The sequence below is a fragment of the Vanellus vanellus genome (assembly GCF_965231255.1).
Source record: "Vanellus vanellus genome assembly, chromosome: 10".
NCBI classification, from domain to species: domain Eukaryota; kingdom Metazoa; phylum Chordata; class Aves; order Charadriiformes; family Charadriidae; genus Vanellus; species Vanellus vanellus.
The window spans coordinates 20,533,465-20,557,410 of record NC_138915.1 but is presented as its reverse complement, the minus strand read 5'-3'; the positions used below and the strand labels follow the sequence as shown (position 1 = coordinate 20,557,410).

Below are 23,946 nucleotides of genomic sequence, written 5' to 3'. Positions count from 1 at the left end.
AAGCATTTGAGTGTGTATAGAATTATTATATATTGTACCTAATTACGAAAATAAGTATATAATATGTCATATAAAACTATAATTTGTTTTTATGCGATCGGTTTGGGTTTTGTGGTTCACTTTTGCTGAAAGCAGAGAGGCTCTTCTTGTTTCCCTTTTAGTAAATTTGAATTTCTGATGTATATTTCTGATGTGTCTCGTGCTTGCCGGCTCAACAAAAAAAGCTCCTGCAACTATATTTACATGGCAGATAAGAATTTTCCCTTAAATTAGGATAGAATTATAGTAAGTTGTTTGGTTTTGTTTTTTTTTTTTTTTAAATTACATCAAAAGGGTGGTCTCGCACGCTATTTATGGCCTTTCTTATAGTAGTTTCCAAGTCAGCTCCTGTTGTGTTGAGTGATTTGGACTCGGTGGTTTCCCCCAGTCGTTCGCTTTGCGTAAAGCGCGCGCGGGCAGAGGCAAGGCCAAGCGCGCGCTGCCTGGGCAGGACCTTACGTGCGTCTGCTCGGCGCCTCGGGAGAGCCGTATTTCCCAGCTGCCGCCTCCTGCAGTCCCTCCTTGAGGGCTCTGAGCCGGAGAAGCTCCTCAGCCAGGTGCCCTCCCAGGTCCCCGGGGCTCCTGCCCTCACCGAGGGTGCTTCGGCTCTTCCCGAAATTCCCATCAGCCGGCAAGGGCAGCGCCGTGCCCGACCTTCCTGCCCTGCCCGCCTCCATCCGCCGGCTCTGCCTGCGGGGTCTGCGGCCAGGAGCCCTCCGTCCCTTCGGGGTGGCCTCTCCTCTCGCCCCTCTGGCAGCAGCTCCTGCTCCCCTGCCGGGGCTGGGGTGGCGGGACCCCCCCGCTCTGCCCGCTCCCCCTTCCCAGCCTACGGGGCTGGGCACGGCCCCGCTTCAGTGAATGATTAGATATTGTTCCCAGTAGAGGCTATAGTTGAGTTCCAATCATTTTCCGTTAATTAAAATACAGGATGGTCTTATTTGTAGCATAAATAGTTGTAATCTGTGTACTTATAAGGGTAATTATAATTTAAATTAGAGCGTGCTTTGAATTGGCGATGGATGGGGTGCTCTGCAGGTGGTGCTGCCCTCGCCGGGCTGCGGGCGGGCTGTCTCCTGGGGTCCCCCGCGGTCCCGGTCCCCACCGTCCCCAGGAGAGCATCACCTGGGGCTCAGCAAAGGGACACTGAGACTGTCACCAGCGCCCGATTTCGCTGTTCCTGCTGGGACAGAGCCCGCCTGTGGCACCCGTTGGAGGGTTTGCTGGAGAAGAGACCGCAGTGTCTTTGCTTTGGCGTCTCCTTCTTATTTCTAGTCTAAATTTGGAAGGAAGTAATGGCTTATGTCAGCCGGATAAGTGATTAGTACTTAGCCTTGACGTGGCTCCCTGTTTAACACGGAATTACGGTGAGTTCTCATTAGGCTGGGAGAGACTTGAGTGTGGCGACCGCTGATGCTGCAGCGGGTGGATGTGCATCGCTGGTGCTGCACGTCATGGACCCTCTGGTGGCAACGCTCCGCACGCCGCAGGTAGCCCCAGCCGCTGCTCCTCCGTCCGCCCAGCGCATCGTGTGGGGCTGCGGTAACTCGTGTCGGTCTGCGTGGCTCGGAGCCGTCTAGGTGAGGTCCTCCTCTCGACGCCCTGTTGGCCCCCGGAGATCTGGCCGTGAACCCTTCGTGGTTCTCACGGGGATCTGGAGCTTGTCGGATTATACCATCTTTTGTAACGGCAGGTGTATGCCACAGGGCAGGCTTTAAAATTCCCGTGTTGGTGGATTGCATTAACCCATCCTGAGTCAGGTATGTTAAATTCCATTAAGGGAAAACCCTCTGGCATTTTCTCACCCGTGCTCGAGCTCTGCAGGCTATGCTAATGCAGCGCGTTTGCTCATCTATTAGGAGGATGATGGCTTTAAAATAATAACATTTATCTTTGGCAGCGGACCTACAATAGTGCACGCCGAGTACAATTTTGTGAAAGGCTCTGCAGATGTTGCCTCATTCAATCTGGGTCAAAAAGAGTGCTTAGAATCATAAAGGTTAGAAAGAGATCAAATAATTCGGCGGTTTTATTGCTGAATAATGTACTTGGAAAATATCATTCACCATTATTAGACTAAGTGAGTACAGAAAACACAGGACTCAATAGTCATTTCTCAGTATTGGCTGATTTTACTGTTTTTATAATGTAGCTAAATTCCCTGTTATTGATTCTAGCATCGATTATCGATCTGGGGATCTAAATGTATGTGCTGGTGGGAGCACGGGGGAGTCGGACAATTAGGGAATTAGGCTTCCAGCCCTCCCTGCAGCGCCTGGCAGTGGGCAGCACACCCGTGGGGCACATCAGTGCTGCTTTTGGGGAGCTGTCGGGGTTTTCGGAGACGTCTTCAACAAATGAAGATGAAAAGCCGGGAAAACACCCGTTTTCTGTCTGTTCTTTTTCCATGCCTGCGAGCTGGTGTCACCTCGGTCACACAGACGCAGCTGGGCTGGGACGCCGGCACCGGGATGGGGGCTCGGTGCCCGCCCCCGCGGCTCCCGTCACCTGCTCCCTCCTGGACTTTTCATATTCAGATTCACATCTGGATGCTCTGGCAGGGACCCAGCTTCGGTGACATTTAGTAATCAAATCCACACGGCTCCTTGGCTCAGAAACAGCATCCCAAACCTGTCTGCCCGGTGAAATGCTTCTCCAGACGCTTGCGAGTGGTTCCTCTGCTTTTGTGTTCAGCCCCCACCGTGGCTGTCCCTGTCGTCGTGTCCCCCGTCCCCCCCCCAGCTGGGGGAAACACCGCATTTGGGCTGAGAGCCTTCCCTGTACATCAATTAATTGCAGGGGTTGGGTTAGTGAGAGACCAAAGCCATGGTCCCATACGGGCTCTGCATCCCGTGGTGAGCCTGTGGACCGGAGCCGGCAGCATCGCTGTGGGAGCTGCGGGCTCCCGCCGGGCTGGGGCTCGCTCAGCCGCGCCATGGATTCCTTCGTTCGGGGGGAAAAAAAAAGAAAAAAAGATGAATTTTGGAATATGTTCATCTCTTGTTCTCCACACTTAGTTGTTGTCAGCATTAATATGCCATTAACACATGCTCATTAGGAGGAGAATGATTATACCCTGCAGAATATGGGGGAAACCTTCATTAGGCACTAACATATTGAAGCGAGCTGCAAACTTCACTTGGGAAATCTGGGGAAGGTTCTGCTCGGCATCAGGTTTCCCTAATTCCTCCTCTCCCGTCTGATAAAAGGAACTCGTCTTCTAGCACGTGCTTTTGGCCAGGGCTGCGGGTGACGCGCAGGCGAGCCTGGGCTCAGGCTCCGGCACTGAAATCCTTCTGGGGACCTCAAATCCATCTTCGTCTTCAAATCCCTCTTCTCCCAGATGGAAGACGTCCTCATCAGAGCTTATTTTGGCACCCCAAGGAGGACGCGAGCCCGTTTTCCCCCCTCCGAGGGCTACGCCAGCTCCTCAAGGCTTAAGGCGATGAAATCTCCGCAGAGCTGGGAGATGCTCCGGGAACAGATTTGTTGAGAAAGGAGGTGTCATTTCTGCATCCTCGCTTTTCACACTGTAACGACGTTTTAAGCGTTCATCTGGCCTTGCTGCCTCCAGTCTGAAGCCATAACCTGCCATGTGTGACAGGGCAATTGCTCGCCCCGGTAATGATTACAGCCGAGCCCGGCGTTGCTCCCTTGTTTGCTCGGCGCGTGGCAGCTCCAGGCATGTGCGTGGTGCTCTCTTAAAGTCAATCAATAAGAATAATTGCGAGTTCAGGTGGGGGTGAGGGAGGAGAGTGCTGTAGCAGACAAATATTTGCGGATTAAGACCCTGCTTACGTGCAGATGCCTCTTGTGAAAGGTAACAAGGGACGGGCAATAAGGGCCGTATGTGGTATTTAATCAGAATTTATTCTAAATGGGGTAATTTCATAGATTTGCATGGAGCTGACAGCTGTCCTCTGTATTAAACGTGAGCGTGCTGCCTCTGTCCCTGCCCCGTCTGCCCGGGGTTTTGTGGGATTTTGCAGCGTTGGTGGTGGGGCGTTGCGGTCCCGTCCCCCCCTCGCCTCCGCCTGGGTGAAGCCAGAGGGAGTCCCACGGGTGGGTTTTCACCCTAAAACCTCAGCAAAGAAAAAATGGCATTTGCCGGGCCTGGATTTCCTGTTGGGAAGGTGAAGGAAAGCGTAGCCCCGCCAGGAGCGCAGGAAGGTGCTGGGGGAGCCTTGGGAGCAGCGGTGCTGGGCTGAGCGATGCCCGCTGCCCGCAGGACAGCCAGCACCCACGGGATGAGCTGGAGCTGCAGCCGGTGGTGGGGAGACCAAACCGCAGGTTGGAGGGTTTCTCCTTGCGGAGATGGAGATGGAGATGGAGATGGAGATGGAGATGGAGATGGAGATGGAGATGGAGATGGAGATGGAGATGGAGATGGAGATGGAGATGGAGATGGAGATGGAGATGGAGATGGAGATGGAGATGGAGATGGCTGGAGTGCCCCACCCCTGGCTCGCGTCGCCGTCAACCCCTTTGACATCGATCCTGAAACCTAATGATGGGGAAGTACGCCAAAACCGGAGTGCTGAACTGTGGTTATCTGTTGCTGAGGAGGAGGGAAGTTTGGTGGTGAGGTTAGATACCAACGTGTGACAGGTCAGGTTTGGAAGCTTTTCGATGTCTACCAGTGCCTTCCTTAGAAGTAGAGTACCATCTCCTGGCTTGTGGTGGCTGGATGGATGGACAGATGGGTGGATGGACACCCCAGCTGTCAAGGAGGCAGTTCGGTGGCCGTCACAGCTTCACCCAACTTCTCCTTGGTTATTCCTCCTCTGACCTTAGTGACTTCTCCCTCTCAGCCCGCCGTGCTTGTCCGCAGGCAGAGCGGCCGCGGGCTCCCATCTAATCGCATCTCGCCACGTTGGAAGCGCGGCTGCGTCCGTTTGCTGGGCGCTGCGTGACTCATGTAATCACCATGAGAAATGCATCATTCATAAACTGTTTAGCGCGACCTTTTGTACAGTAGCACTAATTATTATTATCACAGAAGCCCAGTAAACTAGACTAGTAATTATCGGGGATTTATTTGAATGGACAGCTAAGCTATTCTTGGCAAGTTAGTCAAAGCAGTTGTCATGACAGCCACACAAATGTGTCTTATGAATTGGGTTAATTAGGGTAATTAATAACTGTTGTTTTGCCCTTTTTAACAAGGTATTGCCTAGACACTATCAAAAAATAGCAATTGTACCTAACAGAAATAGTCGTCTTCTAGCAGCAGCCTTCAAATCAAAGTAGTAAATACCTCTTGGGTTGTCGTTTCGCAAAGCGGTGTGTCATCCTTCTCCTTGCGCAAAGGCGGGGAGGTAAAAGGCTCCGGTGTAATTTTTCTGCTGAGCTTCCCCTGCTCTGCAGTGTTATCTAGAGATTGGTCGGCGTCATTATTGATATTTTTATTATTTATCTCAACACCGTTGTCGCGGAGGGGTGTCTGCCGTGCCCGGCCCCGTGCGGGCGGCGATGGCAGCCCCAAGGTGCTCCCCCGGGTCGAAGCAGGCTCTGCAGGTGGCAGCACTTAAAGCCAATTTTAAAGTCGTGACTGTAAATTGTTGTTGTTTTGCTAGTGCATCGTCACCATCCTCATCGGGACGGCTGGTGCCAAGCCGCCCAGTCCTCGCTCCGCAGAGCATCTTCTTTCCAAAGAAGGGTTTTGCCGAATACACGCTCTCGGTTTTGTGGTGGTTGTTGCCGATATTGAGTAATGGTGGTAACTAAAGCTCTTAATAACCAAGTAGCACCAAAGAGCCTCAAAAGGAAAAAACCCACCCCATAGTCCCCATCCCAGGGAGCGCCCTGGGCACCCGCGGTCCCCGTCCCACGCCGGTGGGCTGGGCGCTTACCACCACAGAGCACCGTCTCCCCGAGAACTGCAAGATTTGGTGCTGGTTATTAAAAATGGCCCAAGATTACAGATGTGACTGAGGAATATTACGTAAGTTTTGTAGAAAAATGACCTGAATAGACGTGAGAAGGCTCTGGCTGGTTCTCCGGCTGCACCGAGCCCTGTCTATTTATATCACCTCGGGGCTCTCAAAGCCCTCTGTTAACTAAAGCTTGTTTGATAACACATGTTTTTTAAAAAGAAAAGAATAATAATAATAATAATAATAAAAAAAAAATGAAGAAGGAAAGGGGGAAAAGAAACCCTAAAGAAAAACACCTCTATGGAGAAGGTAGGGTTTTAATGAAGAAATATTTTACACTATTCTTCTACAACCTTAGGGCTAATAGCCTGGAACTGGTACTTTGGCTCCTTAAAAAGCCCAACAAGACAAGCCAATTACGGCCTCTGAAACATTTTTATTTTTAGTTCCTTGTAATAGCAATTCATCCTCGGCTATGGTACATTAACTGGAAGGAACAAGAAGTAGTAAGGTTTTGGCATCTTTGTAATAACCAACGGGCTGTGTTTACCAGGCTGTTAATAACGTGGGGTGGCTGTCGGGCAGGGGGAGAGGGCAGCGTGGGGACGGAGAGGGCCATCCAGTTCGCGCCAGAGCAGAGATCCCCTAACCTGGTGAGGGCTTTTTTTTTATCATTTATTTCCCTACACTTTATTCTGAGAGAAAACAGGCTCCTGTTGGGTGAAATTCCTCCATTTCCCGGTGCCCCTGGGCTGGCGGCGTGGCTGGGAGGAGAAGAAGGGCTGATCGGAGGGATGCTGGTGTGTCCCCAAGGATGCTGGAGCCAGCGTGGCACCTCTGGGGGGTGGTGGGTTTCGAGGGGAGCCGAGCTGGGCTTCGCATCCCGCTCCCCACCCGAGCTCCGCACGTGGTGCCGCGGCCGCCGAGGACGGCGATGGCAGCCGGGCCAGTCCCGCTGGGGTTTGCGGTCAGGCTCATGGCTTCAGGGTCGTTTTGTGGGCTGGAGAGCTGCGTTTTCCAGCCCAAGTAAGGAAAATAAATAAATAAAAAGAAAAACATTGGGGGAAAGGGGTTTTGATAAATAATTTCGTTATGAGCAAAGTCCCCTTGAGGCTTAGATGGGAGCTGGCCGAGGCTGTCCTGATGGCAAGCCTTCCCGCGCCGTTACAGGTGGACAATGTCAATGGCCACACGATACGCACGCGGGGCAGCGTTCCCCTCAGTTCTGTTATCCCCCATTCATTGCTGGGGAATTTTAGCTGAAGCTGGGAGGGAGCTGCCACGTGCCGGGGGCAGACGTGGGATGGGATCAGGTGTCCGGTGAAGCCATAGGATGAAAAGGTCTGTGGGGTATAAGGTGGTGGGTGAAGCGCGTGTTGCTTGCTCAAAACTCAGAAGAAATGGGGCTCACAGTGAGATAAGGACAGGGATAAGGTTCCCGGGTACCCGTCCTGCCCTCTCCGGCTGCTCCTGGGGCTGCCGCCTGCCACGGCGCTGGTCTTGGCACCCCCCTGCCAAATTTCTCCCCGCTAAGCCACAAAACTGGGAATCCCTCCAGCTGCAACCGTGAGCCTCCTCACCCTCCATCCTGGGGTGCATCATCCCCTTCAGGGTGCAGAAGCGCAGCGAGGTGCCCCCATGGTGGCCGGGCACCAGCTGAGTCCAGTGGCCCGTTTCGGTGCCCGGCCCTGTTTTGGTGTGCCCACCACCACCCCGGGGCTTGGACACGCTCCAGGATGCAGCTGGCATCGCTCCGATGTGCCGAGCTGGCGGTGGCATCTCACGCCTTTGCTATTTTTAACTCAGCTGCAATGATTTTTGGGTTTTTCTTCCTTTTTTTTTTTTTTTTTTTTTTTTTTTTTTTTGCAGTGACAAATCTGTGATTTCTCCTGTTCCTCACAAAACGCATAGGTCTGCCCTGCCGCTCCAGAAGGTGAATGACAAGGAGTTTTATTTAGCCCCAGCGATGGGAACATTTAAAAAAAGGTTCCTCTGTTATATTTGTTTTCATTCCTAATGGCAGGAGGCAGGGAAAGGACAGTTCTGAAAGGTTTTTTAACAAATCTGTAAGTCATGCCCCATTACCCTGGGGCTGCTGATTAGATCCAGATTGTTTCTCGCACTACTTAGGGAGGGGTGGTCCAGGCTGGAAGCTGCGTGCGTGAATCCATTACACGTCTGAAAGTTCCAGGCATAGGTGATGGGAAAAAACCCTTTTATTAGGTTTATTGGCTATTACATCCCCACAGGGAATTTTCCTTGGCATATCGAGGCAGCCCCCCCCATGCAGAAGGCTGTGCCACGGGGCGCTGGTGAGCTCGGCCCCGTGCCCATTGGTGGGCACACGGGAGGGAGGTATTGCCCCCCCTTCCCCCCCTCCCCAAATCCCTTCTGTCCCAGCCCTGGGGCGGTTTGGGCAGCTGCCGGGGCATCACCAGCTTCCTGGCTGCTCACGGTCCAGGGAAGGTGTCTGTATGCTCTCCCCTGGAAAGCACACACCCCTTTTGGGTCAGTGTTTTAGGTTTTTGATCGATTTTGAGGTGGTGGTGACAAGTGGGTACCTGCCCCCGCGGTGCTGCTGGAGCTCCCCCTGTGCCACAGCCACCAAAGAGGTTTTGGGTTATAGGTGCCATAGGAATGTAAGGCAGGTTTTTTATTGTTGCATTTTTGCTCTTCATAACAATCCTGTAGATTTCTGATATGTTGACAAATTCAACCGGGTGACACTATTTGTGGCTTTCAGGAGTGTAATTATGGCTTCATTGTGTGCTGCCGCTCTCGGGATTCAATCTGAGTTTCTAATCCTACACCCTTTTTCAAAAATCACATCACAGCAGCTCCTTCCCTCCTGCCCTCCGATCCATTTTCAGGCAAAAAAAATGAGAAAGCTGGTATTTATTTGGGGAGGGACAGGAGTTCAGCGGGGATTAGTGGGCATGCCTGCGCCGGAATACAGTCTGGTTTGATACTTCTGCTCGTTCTGATGAGCGGGGTGATGCTAAAGGATGAACTCTCCCAGCAATTTCTCTGCAATGCTTTTTATTTCATCAAGAGAAAATGGATGCTGGACTCCGTTCCTTCAGTGTTTAATAATGTCCATCAGAACCGAATGCCCTTTATTTAAGCTGCAGTAATAATTAGAGGGTTGGTGGTGTTAAGTAGCCGTGGAGTCCGGCTCTGAGGAATGTTCATTGTGCCTCATTAAATTTGGAATTAGTGCTTAAAAGGTCAGAAATAAATATTCTGTTTATATTTGGGGATAGTAAATCTAAATGGATGCTGTGTTTGCACATCCTCGTCTCTGCTCGTTCCTGCTGTACTGAGTGAGGCACTGCTCCATTGGGTTTAGGCAGCAATCGGAGCGTCTGCACAAAAGCCCAACCCCAAAACCAACCCTGGTTTCATTGATCAAGGGCAGGAAAATGATCTGCTGTATTACATCTAATTATAAAACATCAATATCAGATGCTAAATGCACTTACTTTTTCAGAGACACTAATATTGCTAGTTTACAGTTTGCAATCTCCTGCGTTACAGGCTTTAGCCGTAAGCTGGGGAGATGCTGCGAAGGGAGATGCCAGAGGTCAGATCCTTTTAACCTTTATCGAGCTCCTCCAGGTGACTGGCTCTTAAATGCTCCTTAATAAGAGCCGAATTGCTTCACGTTTTCCTTCCGTCTCGCCTGACACAGCAGAGGTGCATCCCCCCGGCTCGTGCTCCCGCGCCCGTGGAGCGGGCTGGACCTGCTGATGGGGACCGGTGGCCAGCAGGGTCCTTTCCAAAGGCTTTGACCCTACGGGGGTCCCCAAGCCACAGCACGACCGGGCTGTGGGAAGAGAGGGTGGTGGGCTCCTGGGGGTGACGCAGGCATCGCTCACCCCACCATGTCTGTGGTGGAACCACCAGTAGGTCTTTGGGTGGAGTTTGCATGGGGTTTTAACCCAAAGCCTTGGGCTGGTGCTGCTCTGGCATCTCTGATACCCACCATGCCGGGAGGTGCTGAGGCTGGAGAGTGAGGAACTGGGAAATAGGGGTCTGTCTCCTGCTACATCTTCCCGGGCTGTGGCCCTGGCGCTCAGGACCCTCACCCATGGTTGCAGACAGTGCAGATGCCGTCAGTGCCTGAGCGGAGCCGGCGGCGAGCGCGGGGAAGGAGGAGCAGAGCTCCTCAAGTGGGTCAGGCACCGGGCTGGTCTCCGTTCGCCGGTCCTGGCCTCTGACCGATGCTCCGAGGCAGCGGCGTCCTCAGCAGCAGCCGGTAGCACAGGGACTAATTACGTGGCGTCACACGCAATGGGGGAAAATCTCTCCTGACGTCCTTTGTGATCCACTGCAGCCCGGAGCTGGATGTGACGAGTCTCCTACCGGTGTGCAGAGAGGGACCGGCCGCCTTGCCGGTTGCGAGAGCATCAGGATGAGTCCGGCTGTCCCTCTCGGGGCCGAGGGCTAGATTTTGGGGTTCTGTGGGGTTTTGTACCGCCCCTGCTCCTGGTGGGAAGGAGTCTCAGACCATTTATTTATTTCCTGTGGGGTAATAAGCAGCTTGCTAAATGAGAATGACTTTCCCTCATTGCTGGTGCGTACTTCATTTGATCTGGTCCCTTACTTTGAAATGTCCCCTGTTTCCCAAGTGCAGCTGCGGTGGTTTTATTTAATTTGCATGAATTCTATATCACCCACAATATAGTTCAAACCGTAAGAAGTAAGTGCTGGTGAGATCTCCTAACGGGCAGCAACAGTTTTATTGCAGATGCTGGAGCCTGTGATTGAGTGGCCCGTGGAGGACAGGACCGAGGAGACAGGAGGACCAGGAGAAGTGGTCTTACAAGCCCTGCCCTTCCCACCGGGGAGGCCCTGTGGATTTTGGGGAAGGATTTGCCATTTCTGTGGTCCCTGACGATGCCTGCAGCGTGGAGGGAAGGTCAGGAGACTGGTGCTCCTGGTGAAGACGGGCAGCTCGATGCGGAGGATGAGGAGCCGTTGCGTGTTTCGGGAGGATTTTCTGAAACCCAAAAGGAGAGAGGCACGTTGCAGCCTTGGAGAAAGGTCCTCTTTGTTTTTTAGTAATAAAGGGTGACATGCAAGCTTTATTAACAAGGCACATAGGGGAAAAGAAAAGGCTCAAGGGATAACCCTGAAAAAGTGGCGCTAAATGTGTCATTTTTATGAAGCTGATTTTGTGAAGGGTCCCTACATGCTTTGGCAGGAGGTTGCAGCAGGTTTACAATAATTTGTAGAAAGATGGAAATGTTTTCACCCTGAAGTGAGAAGAAGGGCAAAAAAACCCGCTCTAGAGTCATCTTCTGTGGCGGGGGCTGGCGGAGGGATGGATACCTGTCACTTCAGGTCGGGAGAGATGGGTCCAGCTTCGGAAGACCGTGGACTTTGCTAGGGGGGCTGATGTGCAGACCGAGGAGCCAAACCTTCCGTCAAGAGCCTGCATCCAGACACAGCGGGGAAAGCTGGATTTTCACCTCCACAGAGTTTGGTTTGGAAAAATACCTCAACGCATTGGAAATAGCCGAAAAAAAGGGAAAAGTGAGAAAAAGCCAGATCCTGGGCTTTTTCTGCCCCGAGGCGGGTGGGCTGGCAGGGATGCTCTGAGCCTCCTGGACGTGTCCCCCCCACCCTGGGGACTGATCCCAGCCAGCATCCTCTATTTCTCCATCACTCCACAGCAGTGGTTGTGCCTGGAGTCGCTGCAGCCCGCTGACCTTTCCGCTGGCACTTGCATTAATTCCCCTTAAACCGCCTTTGAATCCTCCGGGGTTTATTTTCTGCTTCTAAGGCAGAGAGTGAGCAGTCGTTAGAGCAGCGCCCTGTTGCTAACGGACCTTTTGCTAACGGGGAAGTCACCCCCCTGCGATGTCCAGGTCAAGAAGAGTTGTACTGACGTTTGTACATCTTTTTCTTTTTTTTTTTTTTTTAATTTAATGGAATTGGCAGTCCTCAACCGAAAGCGACTGCTGGGAAAAAAAAAAAAAGTTTAAAATTTCCCTGCTGATTGCTCAATTCCGAGTGTGTCTGTTGTTATATTTATATTTGTGTTGCTAAGGCAGCAGTTAAAAGCATTTTTCAAATTAGGCGGTGGTAAGCTGCGTGCCGAGCCAGGGCTCTCCCTTTGATGGCATTGACACCGACACGTCTGCATCTGGGAAGCAAATCCCGAGCCTGGAGGACAGCGGGGTCTCTCTGCTCCGAGAGACATGCAGGTGGAGACCACAGACTTTACTCTAGGTGTTATTCGGTGCTTCCTGAGGTTTTGAATGCATTGTTTGTTCCTAGCGCCGAGGCTGAGGGTCTGATCCTGAACAGTGTGAGCATCCGTTATTGGCGTTAGGATGAGCGGGAGGTCAGGACTGGCAGCGCTGCTGGCGGGGTCCTTGCCGTCCCTGGCTCTGGACGTGGAAAGGAGAGGCTGGGCTCGAGGCTGGGCTCCCCTTTGATTTCTACAGGAGTGATGCTCATCAGTGAGAAAGTAACAGGTTGTTTGCTTCTGCCAAAATAACGAAGGCGAAGAGGGCTGGCCTCTCGATGATGCACTTTATGACAAGCACGCTTTCATCGGTGCCAGCCAGCCTTACCTTTTCCCGCTTTTTTTTTTTTTTCTTGTGCTTTGACTTTGTTCTTTGGGCCTCATTAAGAGAGGGAGCGGGTCCTTTCCCAATTAAAATGTTGACATGTCGGAGACGTTCTCCTTCCCCGCCGTTTTGCCTGTTTGTAAGTGATTGCACTTCGCAGGATGAACTAGAATTAAATCAAGCGAACTTCGATTGAATAATGCAAGCTATAAAGCAGCCCTCCTCCATGAAAAATCTCATTCCTTTTTTATTTTTCTGTTTTGATCCCCCAGCCTGTGTGGAGATAACCTTGATGGATAATCCCACGGCTGAGGTCTCGTAAACTGCTGGGCTGCCCTGTGCACTGGTGGGACCGTGCCGGTGTGGGCAGCGCAGGCGGCTCTCGCTGAGGTTGCAAACCCCCAGCCCAGAGAAGCACATTTCCCATCCTTCTGGCCATGTCACTCCTTGTCTTGTCCGAAATCTGGAAGTAATTAGCGTTAGTCAAGCTGCTTTGGGTGGCGTGGGGGATTCGGAGCCTGGGAACGGATGCTGTGACTGACCCCGCGGGAACCCGCTCGCTCACGTGTGGACTTGGGGGTTGTGTCCTCGTTAGCGACGTGGTGCAGAGCATCCTGAGCAGGGGGGACGTGGGGACCGGGGAGTCCGCACATCGCTCCAGTCCACCAAACTTAAGTCATGGAGAATTTGCTCGTCGGTGAATGATTTCAGTTGGGCTGGGATTTGGTCTTTTTTTGGGTCAGAAATCAACAGCAAAGCTCCTGGTGATGTTGGTCAGAGGGGAATTTAGCACGGAGGTCTGTCTCTAGGTTGTGGTAGGAGATGTGACGGCGGCACGCACGGTGTTTCCTCAGCCTGTGGTGGGGTTTTGGTGGCACCGGGTCGAGCGTTCCCTGCAGATGGCCCGGGGCATCCCCTGGCCCCCGAAGCCTGGGCCATGTGGTGTCAGTGCTCCGAGCATTTTTAAGCTCTGTGATGTATGTGTGTATATTGAAATTTGCTTTCCGGGTCCTCCCACCCACCCATTCCTCTCCTGGTTTTCCTGGGGCTGGGATGGACACGCACACATAGGGATGAATCCCAATCCCAAGCACAAATACAGGCTCAGCGGGGAATGGCTGGAGAGCAGCCCTGAGGAGAAGGACCCGGGGGTGCTGACTGACGAGAAGCTCAACATGAGCCAGCAATGTGCAATCGCGGCCCAGAAGGCCAACCGTATCCTGGGCTGCATCAGAAGAAGTGCGGCCAGCAGGTCAAAGGAGGTGATTCTGCCCCTCTACCCCACTCTCGTGAGACCCCACCTGGAGTACTGCATCCAGCTCTGGAGTCCCCACCATAAGAAGGACATGGACCTGCTGGAGTGTGTCCAGAGGAGGGCCACGAGGATGATCCGAGGGTTGGAGCACCTCTCCTATGAGGAGAGGCTGAAAGAGTTGGGGCTGTTCAGCCTGGAGAAGAGAAGGCTCCGGGGAGATCTTATTGCGGCCTTCCAGTCCCTAAAGGGGGCCTACAGGGGAGCTGGGGAGGGACTTTTTACCGGGGCATGTAGTGATAGGACGAGGGGGAATGGCTTTAAACTGGAAGAGGGCAGGTTCAGATTGAACATGAGGAAGAAGTTTTTCACTTTGAGGGTGGTAAGGCACTGGAACAGGTTGCCCAGAGAGGTTGTTGAGGCCCCATCCCTGGAGGTGTTCAAGGCCAGGCTGGACGTGGTCTTGGGCAACCTGGTCTAGTGGGAGGTGTCCCTGCCTATGGCAGGGGGTTGGAACTCGATGATCTTCAAGGTCCTTTCCAACCTAAACCATTCTATGATTCTATGAAGCTGATGCAGGTGGTGGTGGGTTCAGAGGGTCTCACGCTGCTTCTGGGCACGGTGGCAGGGGTGGGGACGTGGGAACGGGGCCAGCTGAGGCTCCGGGATTGCTGGAGCCTTTCCCACGTCTGCCAGTGCAGGATGCTGGAGGGGCCTCTGTGCCGAGCAGGGATTGCTCCAAAACTGGCTCTGATCCCTCCTGCCCTCCATTGCTCGGCTCGGAGCGGGCAGGAGCTCAGACCTCTCCCTCCGAGCCTGTTTAGGGGGCTGTGATCTCCCACGGGGCTGCTGGGGGAACACACCGTGAGGTGGCATCCCTTCCCCTGGGATGGCAGCATCAGGATTGATGGATAAACACAGGATCGGGCATTTTCGGTGGCTTTTAAGTCTTCGGCGTCGTGTGTTTTAAAAATCCATGTGTCCGTTTGCTCCTGAGCTCTAACCATCAGAGTTGTCCTGCAGGACTGAGGATGCAGAACTGCAGGGACCAGTAGTTTGTGCAGTAAATCTCCTGCGTGACTCTCCAGCAGTAATTACTATCTGAAAGTAATAACCGAGCTGTGCTGAGCACTAGGCCAACTCCCCCGGCTCGCAGCTCCTTGCATGTTTCTCTCTGGGAGGCTCCTGTTTGGTAAATTAGATATTGTGCTGTATTTCAGAAAAGGTCACACTTAACCAACGCTGCCTTTGCTTTATTATCTTGGCAGAGCAGCGTAACCTCTGCCGGGGTACGATTGGATTTCACGTCGGGCTCTGCTGCAGCGGCCCCGCTCCCTGCATCCTGCCGTTGTGATTACGTTAGCAGCAGACTCTGCTTTCCTTTATTTATTGAGACATTAAAGATGCATGCATTTATTTTTACCATGTTCATAATTGCCATAAAAACAGGCCATAGTATCCCAGAGCGGCTCTTTGGGAAGGAGAGCGGCCGCGGGGCCAGGATGAGGAGGAGCCGCAGCAGAGGGGAGGCAGGAGGGGGCTGCTGGGGCAGGGGCCTGTCCCCCCTCCTGTCCTGGGGGGCACGGCTGCCAGCCCAGAGGGAGGGGGACAGAGCAGAGTCTGCCCCTTCTGCTGGCCAAGGTGCCTGGGGAGCCAAGGAGCATCCCCTGGGCCAGGGGTGATGCTGGCGGGAGCCCAGGTGGGATCCCTGCGGATCTGGGGGGACTTTGGGTGGACGGAGGGATGGACTGGGGTGCCCGACTCATACAAAGAGACCTGCATCCTCCTGGATGCCTGAAAGCCCAGGAAGGATCCTGGCCAGGCCATGTCCCTACACATGGCCTCCACTGTGACTCACCGTGCATCTCCCACCGCATCCCACCATGCATCTCCCACCGCATCCCACCATGCAGCTCCCACCATGTCCCACCATGCAGCTCCCACCACGTCCCACTATGAAGTTCCTGCCACATCCTACCACGCAACAGCCACTGCATCCCACTGCACAGCTCCCACCATGTCCCACCATGCCTCTCCCACCGCATCCCACCCCACGGCTCCCCACATGGCCTCCTGGCTGGTAACACCCTGCTCTCTTCCCCGCCTTCTGGTTGCTTTTTTCGTTCCTTACCTGCTGCCAGCACCAACAATCTGGGGCTTTGTAATCTGCGGTTAAAAGATGGTGTTTCAAGTGCTGAGTGAGTTAGTGGGTTTTGCTTGCAAATGACAAATCCATTGACTTTTCTCCCCTGCTTTCACTCCCCTCCAACTTTTAAGCATGTCACCCATTGTTTGCTTTTTTATTAATAACAGAGCCCACTGTCTCTGCAAATGAAATGATGTAAAACAAAGAAAAGTGCCCACATTAAATTCTCCGGCAGGGGATTACCTTGCTGGCATTTACATATCTATGCAATAAATATTTTAACATGTTAATTATACACTAATAAGAAAAATACCTTTTGAACTTTCAGTCAAATTGACACACAGAGAACTGAGTCCATCAGGGAATTAAAAGCAATTAGTTTTGTAACAGAGTGTAGTCACATTGTTTCTTCCCTGCAAATTGTTCTGTGGTCACCAGCCAGCCTTTTTTTTTTTTTTATTGGTGAAAGCTGGTGGAAAGACCGGCAGGACTGACTGGAGTTTTCTGTGCCGGGCTCCGTCCTGCTCACTGGGGTCTGTCCCGTGCCGGGATGCTCCTTCCCTCCCGTGGGGCTCTTGTCCTGGTCCCGCAACCCGTGCTGTTCCCAGGCGTGGGGAAACCAGACTCGTAACCATCTCCCTTTTCTTTTCCTCCTTCCAGACTGAAAACTACTCCTTCGATTCCAACTACGTGAACAGCAGAGCTCATTTAATAAAAAGGTACGTAGGCTCGCTTGAAAGCGCTTGGGTTTGCCCAGCCAAATCCTGATTATTTAATGTTCTGCCTTACTGCGTTATATACCGCTTGCTTTTTTTAATATGCAAAACGTTTCAAGAGTAATCATTTGATTTTAAAAACGGTATTTACTTCCTATTAAGTCCCACCGCTCTTGGTTTGCAATAAAGGCAAGTCTTTTTTTCTTCTCGTTGGCTCCTTCGCACCGGGAAGTTGCAGTGAGTTAGGAGGAGTGCTGTTACCCTGACAAGTTGCAAATTCGTAGAGTTTATTCTATTTGAGTGCACAGGAATAAAATGATAGATTTCGATGGTGAGAACTCCCTGCCATGTGAGGCGGGGGAAAAGAAACAAAACAAACCAAAAAATCTCGTTTGCGGGCAGGTAATTGGGTTGGATACACACTCACTGTTTTAGGTTGAATATCGAGGCAAACCAGCACTTTGCTAAGCTTTTTCCTTCCATGGGTAAAAAGGAAATCATCGGTTCAGTTGCAAGCTGGCAATTACCCTTGGGAGAATTTAACCGTTTGGATAAAGTAGTGGTGTCCTCAGAGCTCAGCAGTGGCGAGGAAATGTCTCGGGGAGGTTAACGCCGGGGTTAGCCGCTTGAACCCCACTGGATTGTGTTAAACGAGGGGCGAGCATCCCCCCGTGGGGCGGGTGGCCGGGCTTGCCGCTGCCTCCCCGGCTGGTTCCGAGGCGGGGAAAGGCACCGGCACAGCGCGATCAATACTCATCAGGAGGCCGCCGCGCAGGGCCGCCGTCTCCCCGCGCAGGATGCGGGCGCAGGAGGTGGCCGGCAGCTCTTTGCCCACCTCCCCTCTCCTCGCCAGGGACCGGCCGAGGTGTGCGGTGGGGTGAGCCGTGCCCGTCCCCGTCCCCGTGCCCGGTGGGGTCGTACCCGGGGGCTCTGCGGGAGCCATGGCAGCAGCGGAGGCGTAATGGAGAGCAGGAGCCGGCCCTGAACCGTTGAGATCCGATCTGAGCAGTAAAAAAAATCCAATTATCTGCCTGGCTGAGATCCCATTTGTTTACATCTTAAAAATATAAGGAGTAAGGGAGCGGCGAGCGCATTGTTTAAGCAGCTCGGGTTCAGCTAGCGCAGGGCAGGTATATTTGCCTGCGCGGCTCGTGATGTTTAACGATGCTAATGCGATTGCGAGAGAGATGGCTTGCCTGCACCACGCCGCTCCTCGCCGGAGAGTCTGCAGGCATCCTGAAAAAAAAAAAAAAAACCAACCAAACCCAAATCTATTAATCTTTCCTCGTTCACACCTAAGATAAAGGCAAGCAGCACTCCCGCCTGCCGCAGCAGGGCTCGCTCCCAGGCTGTATTGTTTGGGAAATGCTGCTGCCGCCAGTTCCCCGAGACCTGCCCATCCTTTAGAGAAGTGTCAGCCGCGGAAACATGTCGTGTGGCTGCTGCATTACGGTCTGGTTCACTGCGGGGAAGATAAATGCGCTGTAACACGGGTTGCCTGCGTTATTATGAGCAGCAGCTCCGTGTAGGACAGCGTTTCCCCTCGCTTTCTACCTTTGTCTTGTATCTTAAGTACAACGGGCGCCGGGAACGTTGTGCAGACATCTAAGAACAAAAAAAAATATTTTCTGTAACACACTGTGGCATCATTTTCATCCGTTGCCTTTATGAAGATGTTGTAGCTCTTCTATCTTTGGCGAGCGAATCTCCTCAAATCCAGCACTTTAATTAATCTATTTGTACTTTTCCTGTGTTGTCTGCCTGCCTCTCTCGCTCATCTACGTGCACACAAATGAATTGTAGATTTGTAGTGCTTTCTTAACTTAAAATTCTTTGATGTCGCCTGGAATCAAAGTCAGTGGCTTCAACAGGGACATCTTTATTTAAAAGGTAATGTTTGAAGGTTTACCGATTTATATGTATTTCAGAGCTCCCCCCTCGCGTGCTTTTGCAGAGCATCAGATGGTAGGTGGTCTGCTTGGTTTCCGTGGAGACGCAAAAGGGCTTTTCAAAGTAATGAAATTCTCCGGCTCTTTGGGGCTGTAAAGCACAGGCCGCTTCCTCCACCGGCGTTCCACACCAAATCAGCCAGCGGAAAAGTTTGGGGCAGTGTGGGGTGGAGGTGGATCCCCCCCCCCCCCCGTGATGGGTGCCAATTTCCCATGCCCGGGCTGGGTGTGGAAGGAGGCGCGGGGTGGGTGGCCCCGGGGACGCCCCGATGGCCGTGCCACCCGGGGCAGGCGCATCTCCAGACGTCGCCGCATCTCGCCGCAGCCCGGCGGCGTGGGGCATCCCCCCTTGCAGGGCAGCAGCAGGATCCCCAGCGCAGCCAGAAATGAAACTCTTGGGTCCGTGCAGCCTGCGAGGCTCCAGGGGAGAGCTCTCTCTCCGGAGGCGGGTGCCTCGGGGCGATGGAGCCGCTCAGCCCTCGGGGCCCCCCAGCAGTGTCAGGGGTGTCAGGGAGCTCCACGGCAGATCAGATCTCCTTAAAGCTGTGTGAACTGTGGCCCGGAATCACCGGGTTGTTTGTAACAGGAAGAACGGCACCGTCATAGAGAAAAGGAATTCCCGTTTCGAGGAAGACTTTTGTTTTCAAACTTGAAGCGATTAGGCTTTGGCATATAACCTAAAAAAATCAGGGTTCGGATCCTGTCTGACTTCAATATGAGATAATATGACTTGAGGGAGCCTAGTTATAGAAACAGCTCATTTAGCTTATACATTTTATTCTCCAGTCCTGCTTCGCTCTCTGCTTCCATGCTATCCCCTGCCCCACAGGCTCGCACCGTACCCGTGGGCTGGATGCTGTGTTTTGGGGCGCAGGGGTGCTGAGCAGGGGGTGCCCTCCCGCCCCCCCTTCCCCAGCTCTCCGTACTGGAGGAGCAGTCCCAGCCCTGCCGCTGGGCGCTGGGGGTGCCGGGGGACCTCCCCGTCCCTGCGGGGCGCGAGGCTGAGGGGGTCAGGTCTCACCGCGAGGGGCCACCTCGTCCCAACCCAGTAAGTCACGGCTGTGTCTCCCCCAGCAGCTCCACGTTCAAGGACTTGGAGGGGAACAGTCTGAAGGACAGCGGGCATGAGGAGAGCGACCAGACGGACAGCGAGCACGACGTGCAGCGGGGCCTCTACTGCGACACGGCCGTCAACGACGTGCTGAACACCAGCGTCCCCTCCATGGGGTCCCAGGGCCCCGAGCAAGGTGAGCCACCGCCGTGCGTCCTGGGGGGCTGCCCACCACCCCCCTGGTCCCCACGTGCCCCATCCGGTGGCTCGGGTGGGCGCACAATAAGGATGCTTAGGGATGCTGGGGATAACGCTGTGCTTCGTCAGAGTGCTGGGCAGATGATAGAAATTAATCTTCACGCCATGCCTGTCAGGTAAGCGAGCGGTTAGGATTATCCTCTGTTTCACAGGCGGGAAACCCAAGGCATTCGCCTGACAGCGAGCGAGCGGCGGAGTTGGGATTAGGGCGGGAATTACCGGGGCTGGTCCCTGCCGGCGCTCCTCTCCGCAGCGCGGCCGGTGCGCCCCTCCTGCGCTCTCTGCTCACCGTCTCCGGAGCTCGCGCGCAGGCGCTGTCGCGGGCGACTTCTCCAAAAGGTCAGCGGAGCGTGTAGGCAATTAGTCCGGCATCCCACGAGGGATTAGCTCAGGCCGGTGGGCGAGGGTTTGCATCTTTTCCCCGCAACAGGCAGCGCGGTTTCAGCTCTCGCCCATCCCCGCGTGCAGGGATGAAGTCCTGCTCCGAAACCAGAGTGGTATTAGCTGGAGGAAAGAAGTCAGAGGAGCTCAGCTGAGCCCAAGCCGTCGTTTGTACTCGGGCATGAATGTCGCTTTTAATGTCTGACTGATGCAAACATCCTATGCAAACATCCTGTCTTTTTCAATTAAGAAGGCTGAGTGCGGTTTGGTGCTCGGGCGCAGGGGAGCCTCGGGGCGCTTGGCTATATCTTGAGATAAGCTGTAGCCGAGGCTCCACTGGAAGCCCCACTGCTAAAAGACTTAAGGATATGAAAACAAAATGCTGTGATTATGAACTGGTCTTCAGCTGTTTAATTCAATTCATGGTAAACATCATTAAAAGCCTTTGTTTTGCTGTCATAAAAGAGTCAAACGGGGGAGAGAGAGTTCTTGCCATCTGTGCCGCCGAATGTGTTGTGGTGGTTTTTTTTTTCTGGAGAGAAGCTGATCGCTGTATTAATTCTCGATAGAGTCTGTTAAATAGCCGTAGTTAACCCTGTAAGACTCCGGGAGGAGGGGAACGCGGAGGTCACCTACCCATTCCACGCTGCCAGCCACGCTAATTGGAGAGGGATGGCATCCACAGCGATAATGTATTTCCAGACAACCCTACTGCGGCCAAAGATGAAAAAAATTAAACATTTATATAACTGTACAGTGGCAGTTTAATTCTCCGCGGACCGGTGCCGTGTCAGAGAATGCAGGCTGATAGCTATCATTTATTATTCTTCTATTACAAAGAAATGCTTTTTCATTTCGATCAGGAGAGGGTTTCCTAAGATGCATTTGCAGTAAGGGATGACTGTAGGAGCAAAAATGTTCATAATTGATTCCCGTCCCATTGAATGGTCTGAGCAACATCTGTTAATTTTTTGTCACATTTCTTCAGGAAAAAAAAAAAAAAACCCGAAAACAATCTCAATGGACTGCGGATAGGGTTTTACAGAGATTACATTTCAGATAAGTCTGCGTGCCGGCTCTGTTGTGCACCAGATAACAATGCAAATAAGTTAAAGAGTATGAGTTGGAGGCAGAGCGCGTCGGAGGAGTCACGTGGAAATAAATATGGTCCGATCCATTGTAACAAGAGCGCCTTCTTGCATGTAAAATACCCCCCAAAAATCAAGAGAATTTCCAGAAAGCGACTTCCAAAGGCAACCTGTGTGCCTGGCTCCCAGTCCCGGCGCGGCCAGAGGCTTGGTGCTCTTGGCTCTGGGTTATTTTGGGGAGGAAGATGGCATGCCGGCGCTGCGTTGCCATCCCGCCGGACCTGTGGGCGGGCGGGTGTGCCGGGGGGCAGCTCTCCTGTCCTGCGGGACCCAGGCTGCCCGCTGCGGAGGGGCAGGGAGGGGGTGCTCGCCTGCGAGGGTGTCGGGGTGTTTGTGGAGCAACGAGAGGAGCAGCACAGGCGGGGGGGTTAGCAGTGACTGTCACAGAAGCTGGAAAAAAAAGGTTAAAGAGACTATTTTCTGAGCTGATTTGTTGAGCGGGGACTGCAGAAAATAATCAGGAAAATCAAGACGCTGAGATGATGGTGATAACAGCGGTTCCCGCATGATTAAAGTGATGGGTTTGGCATGGTAATTTTTTACCCAATTTTGGGTCAGAGTGGCGGGGAAGGAAGAAAACACAGCAAGTTCAGTGCGCAGGATGCGCGGGGGCAATGGGCTGACCGCCGCCCCCAGCACGCAGCCCGTGGCTGAAGGGCAGCCTGGCAGCTCGCATCCCCACGTTTTGCCTTTGCTCGCCGTCCCTGCCCCATCCGCTTCTCGCGTAATCCCGGAGAGGTGCGTCTGGAGAGTCGCCGTCGTTTGCTTGTTGATGTTAATGATCCTGCCCGGGAGCCCGGCCAGGTGCCCCCATGGCCGGGCTCTGCTGGGCTTGGACCTCGGCTTGGCACACCACGAGTCCTTTGTCAGCGGCCAACTCTCAGACTTCATCCAGATAACGGGGCAGTCTTTATCTTCTTGGTGGGTAATCCCGGACCTGCCAAGGCAAGATGCTGGTTGGCAGAAATCCTTGCAGCTCGGTGGTAGAGGACGGTCCCTCCGTGGTGGCACTGGGGGGTCAGCGTGGACCTGTCTGGCCAGCCTTCACCTGGTGGGACGCTGGATTTCCTGCAGAAAGAGATAGGCACGGGGTAGGCATGGATGAGTCCAAGCTCCTTTAGTGTTCTTAAACCAGTGCGTGAGCCCAGTACTGCGGGTGAGTATGTGGCCATCCCCAGGGACCCTCTGCAGATGCTCAGGTGGTCTCCGGGCCCCTCTACCCCTCCACTGCCCTGGTGACACTCTTGGGTGGGAGTGACATCAGCTGCCGGCCCTGCTGGCAGGAGCCCTTGCTCTTCCTTTGGAAATGACCTAGATTTCCAGAAAAAAAATGGCAAACCATAGCATGGAGGGTGTCGAGCTTTAGTGGGCAGCAGCGGGTCATCAGAAATATTGCCTGGAGCTCAGCCACGTCGCTTATTTTGGGAGTAGGACTTCTGCCCAGTCCCTCTTTACCTCAGGATCTTAATTATTGATTATAAATTCATCAGTTGAAAAGATGGCTTTAATTGCTCTAATATGTACCCAATTTGGAGTTCATTATCGCCCAGAATTGTTTTCCTTCCCCTACTAATTGATACCAAATGGGACGCTGAGGAAGGCGGGCACCGGCGCCGCTCCACCTTTCGTGATTGCCTCGCTGCCGTTTTAATTGTTTGTTTATTTGTGGAGGTGTTAAGCACTGCTAGAAGTTTATGTGCGCTCCTATCATAACGGCGTCCTCAGCTGAACTTCCAAATGGATTTGTTTGAGAAAGGGAGGTTTTGAAGCGGCTGTTGGATCTCAGCGACGTTTTGGGTTGGCTGGAGAAGTCTATTGGAGGATGGGGGTAAATCCTGGGGTCCCCCATTGTACCTTGGCCTATTTCACCGCTATATGGGGTAGATTTTCTCCATGTCCTGGTGGAACCTTGACTCGAAGTCCAGCACTGGAGGAAACTCTGATTTCACAGAATCACAGAATTATCAGAGTTGGAAGGGACCTCTAGAGATCATCTAGTCCAAATTTCCAGCAAGGGGGTGAAGTGCGCGGTGGTGCTGGGCGGGAGACCCACCACCGGCATCGCCTCCATGGATGCCGCCTCGGTGGGTGATGCCGGCGGCTGCAGGAGCTTTGCCGTCGGGTTTGAAGCTCCTAACGCCTGTTCCTCCCAGCAACGGGGGGAAATCTCAGCGTGAAATGTTTTCCAACACTGCCGAGCGTGGTGGTGCTTTTCCCGGGAAATGGCAGCGCGGACCAGATGTTTCGCAGGGTAATTGAAAATTCCATTTTATCAGAAAGCATTTGCTGTCAAAAAGTTTTATCTTTACTTCAACAAAGAGGTTGATTAGATCCCTCAAGACCTGAATTAGCATCTTTGAGGCTAGATACTCCGTTTTGTGATTCAGGTAGTTATTTCTCCCTTGGTTTTGCTCATACTGAGTACTGAGACTTCTTTTTTTTTTTTTTTTTAAATCCCTTCGCCCTCTTCCAAGCATAGTGTTCGTGCAGGTTTGGCTTGTTTTCTTTGTGTGGATGTAAACGGGCACCTAGATCTGCTTAAATGTTTTCTG

General features: G+C 53.0%; 1 protein-coding gene across 2 annotated transcripts in view; it reads left to right on the top strand.

The window, feature by feature from the left end:
- PCDH19 (protocadherin 19) overlaps positions 1-23,946 on the top strand; it is a gene marked incomplete at its 5' end in the record, with an annotated part of 56,267 nt that overhangs the window by 11,696 nt on the left and 20,625 nt on the right. Inside the window, 2 exons of one of the 2 annotated variants that reach the window (XM_082488249.1) lie at positions 16,552-16,610; positions 19,634-19,803. In XM_082488249.1, coding sequence (XP_082344375.1) covers positions 16,552-16,610; positions 19,634-19,803 — 229 coding nt within the window. Of the gene's footprint in view, positions 1-16,551; positions 16,611-19,630; positions 19,804-23,946 lie in introns of both variants that reach the window. The other variant, XM_082488248.1, reaches the window with a different exon arrangement.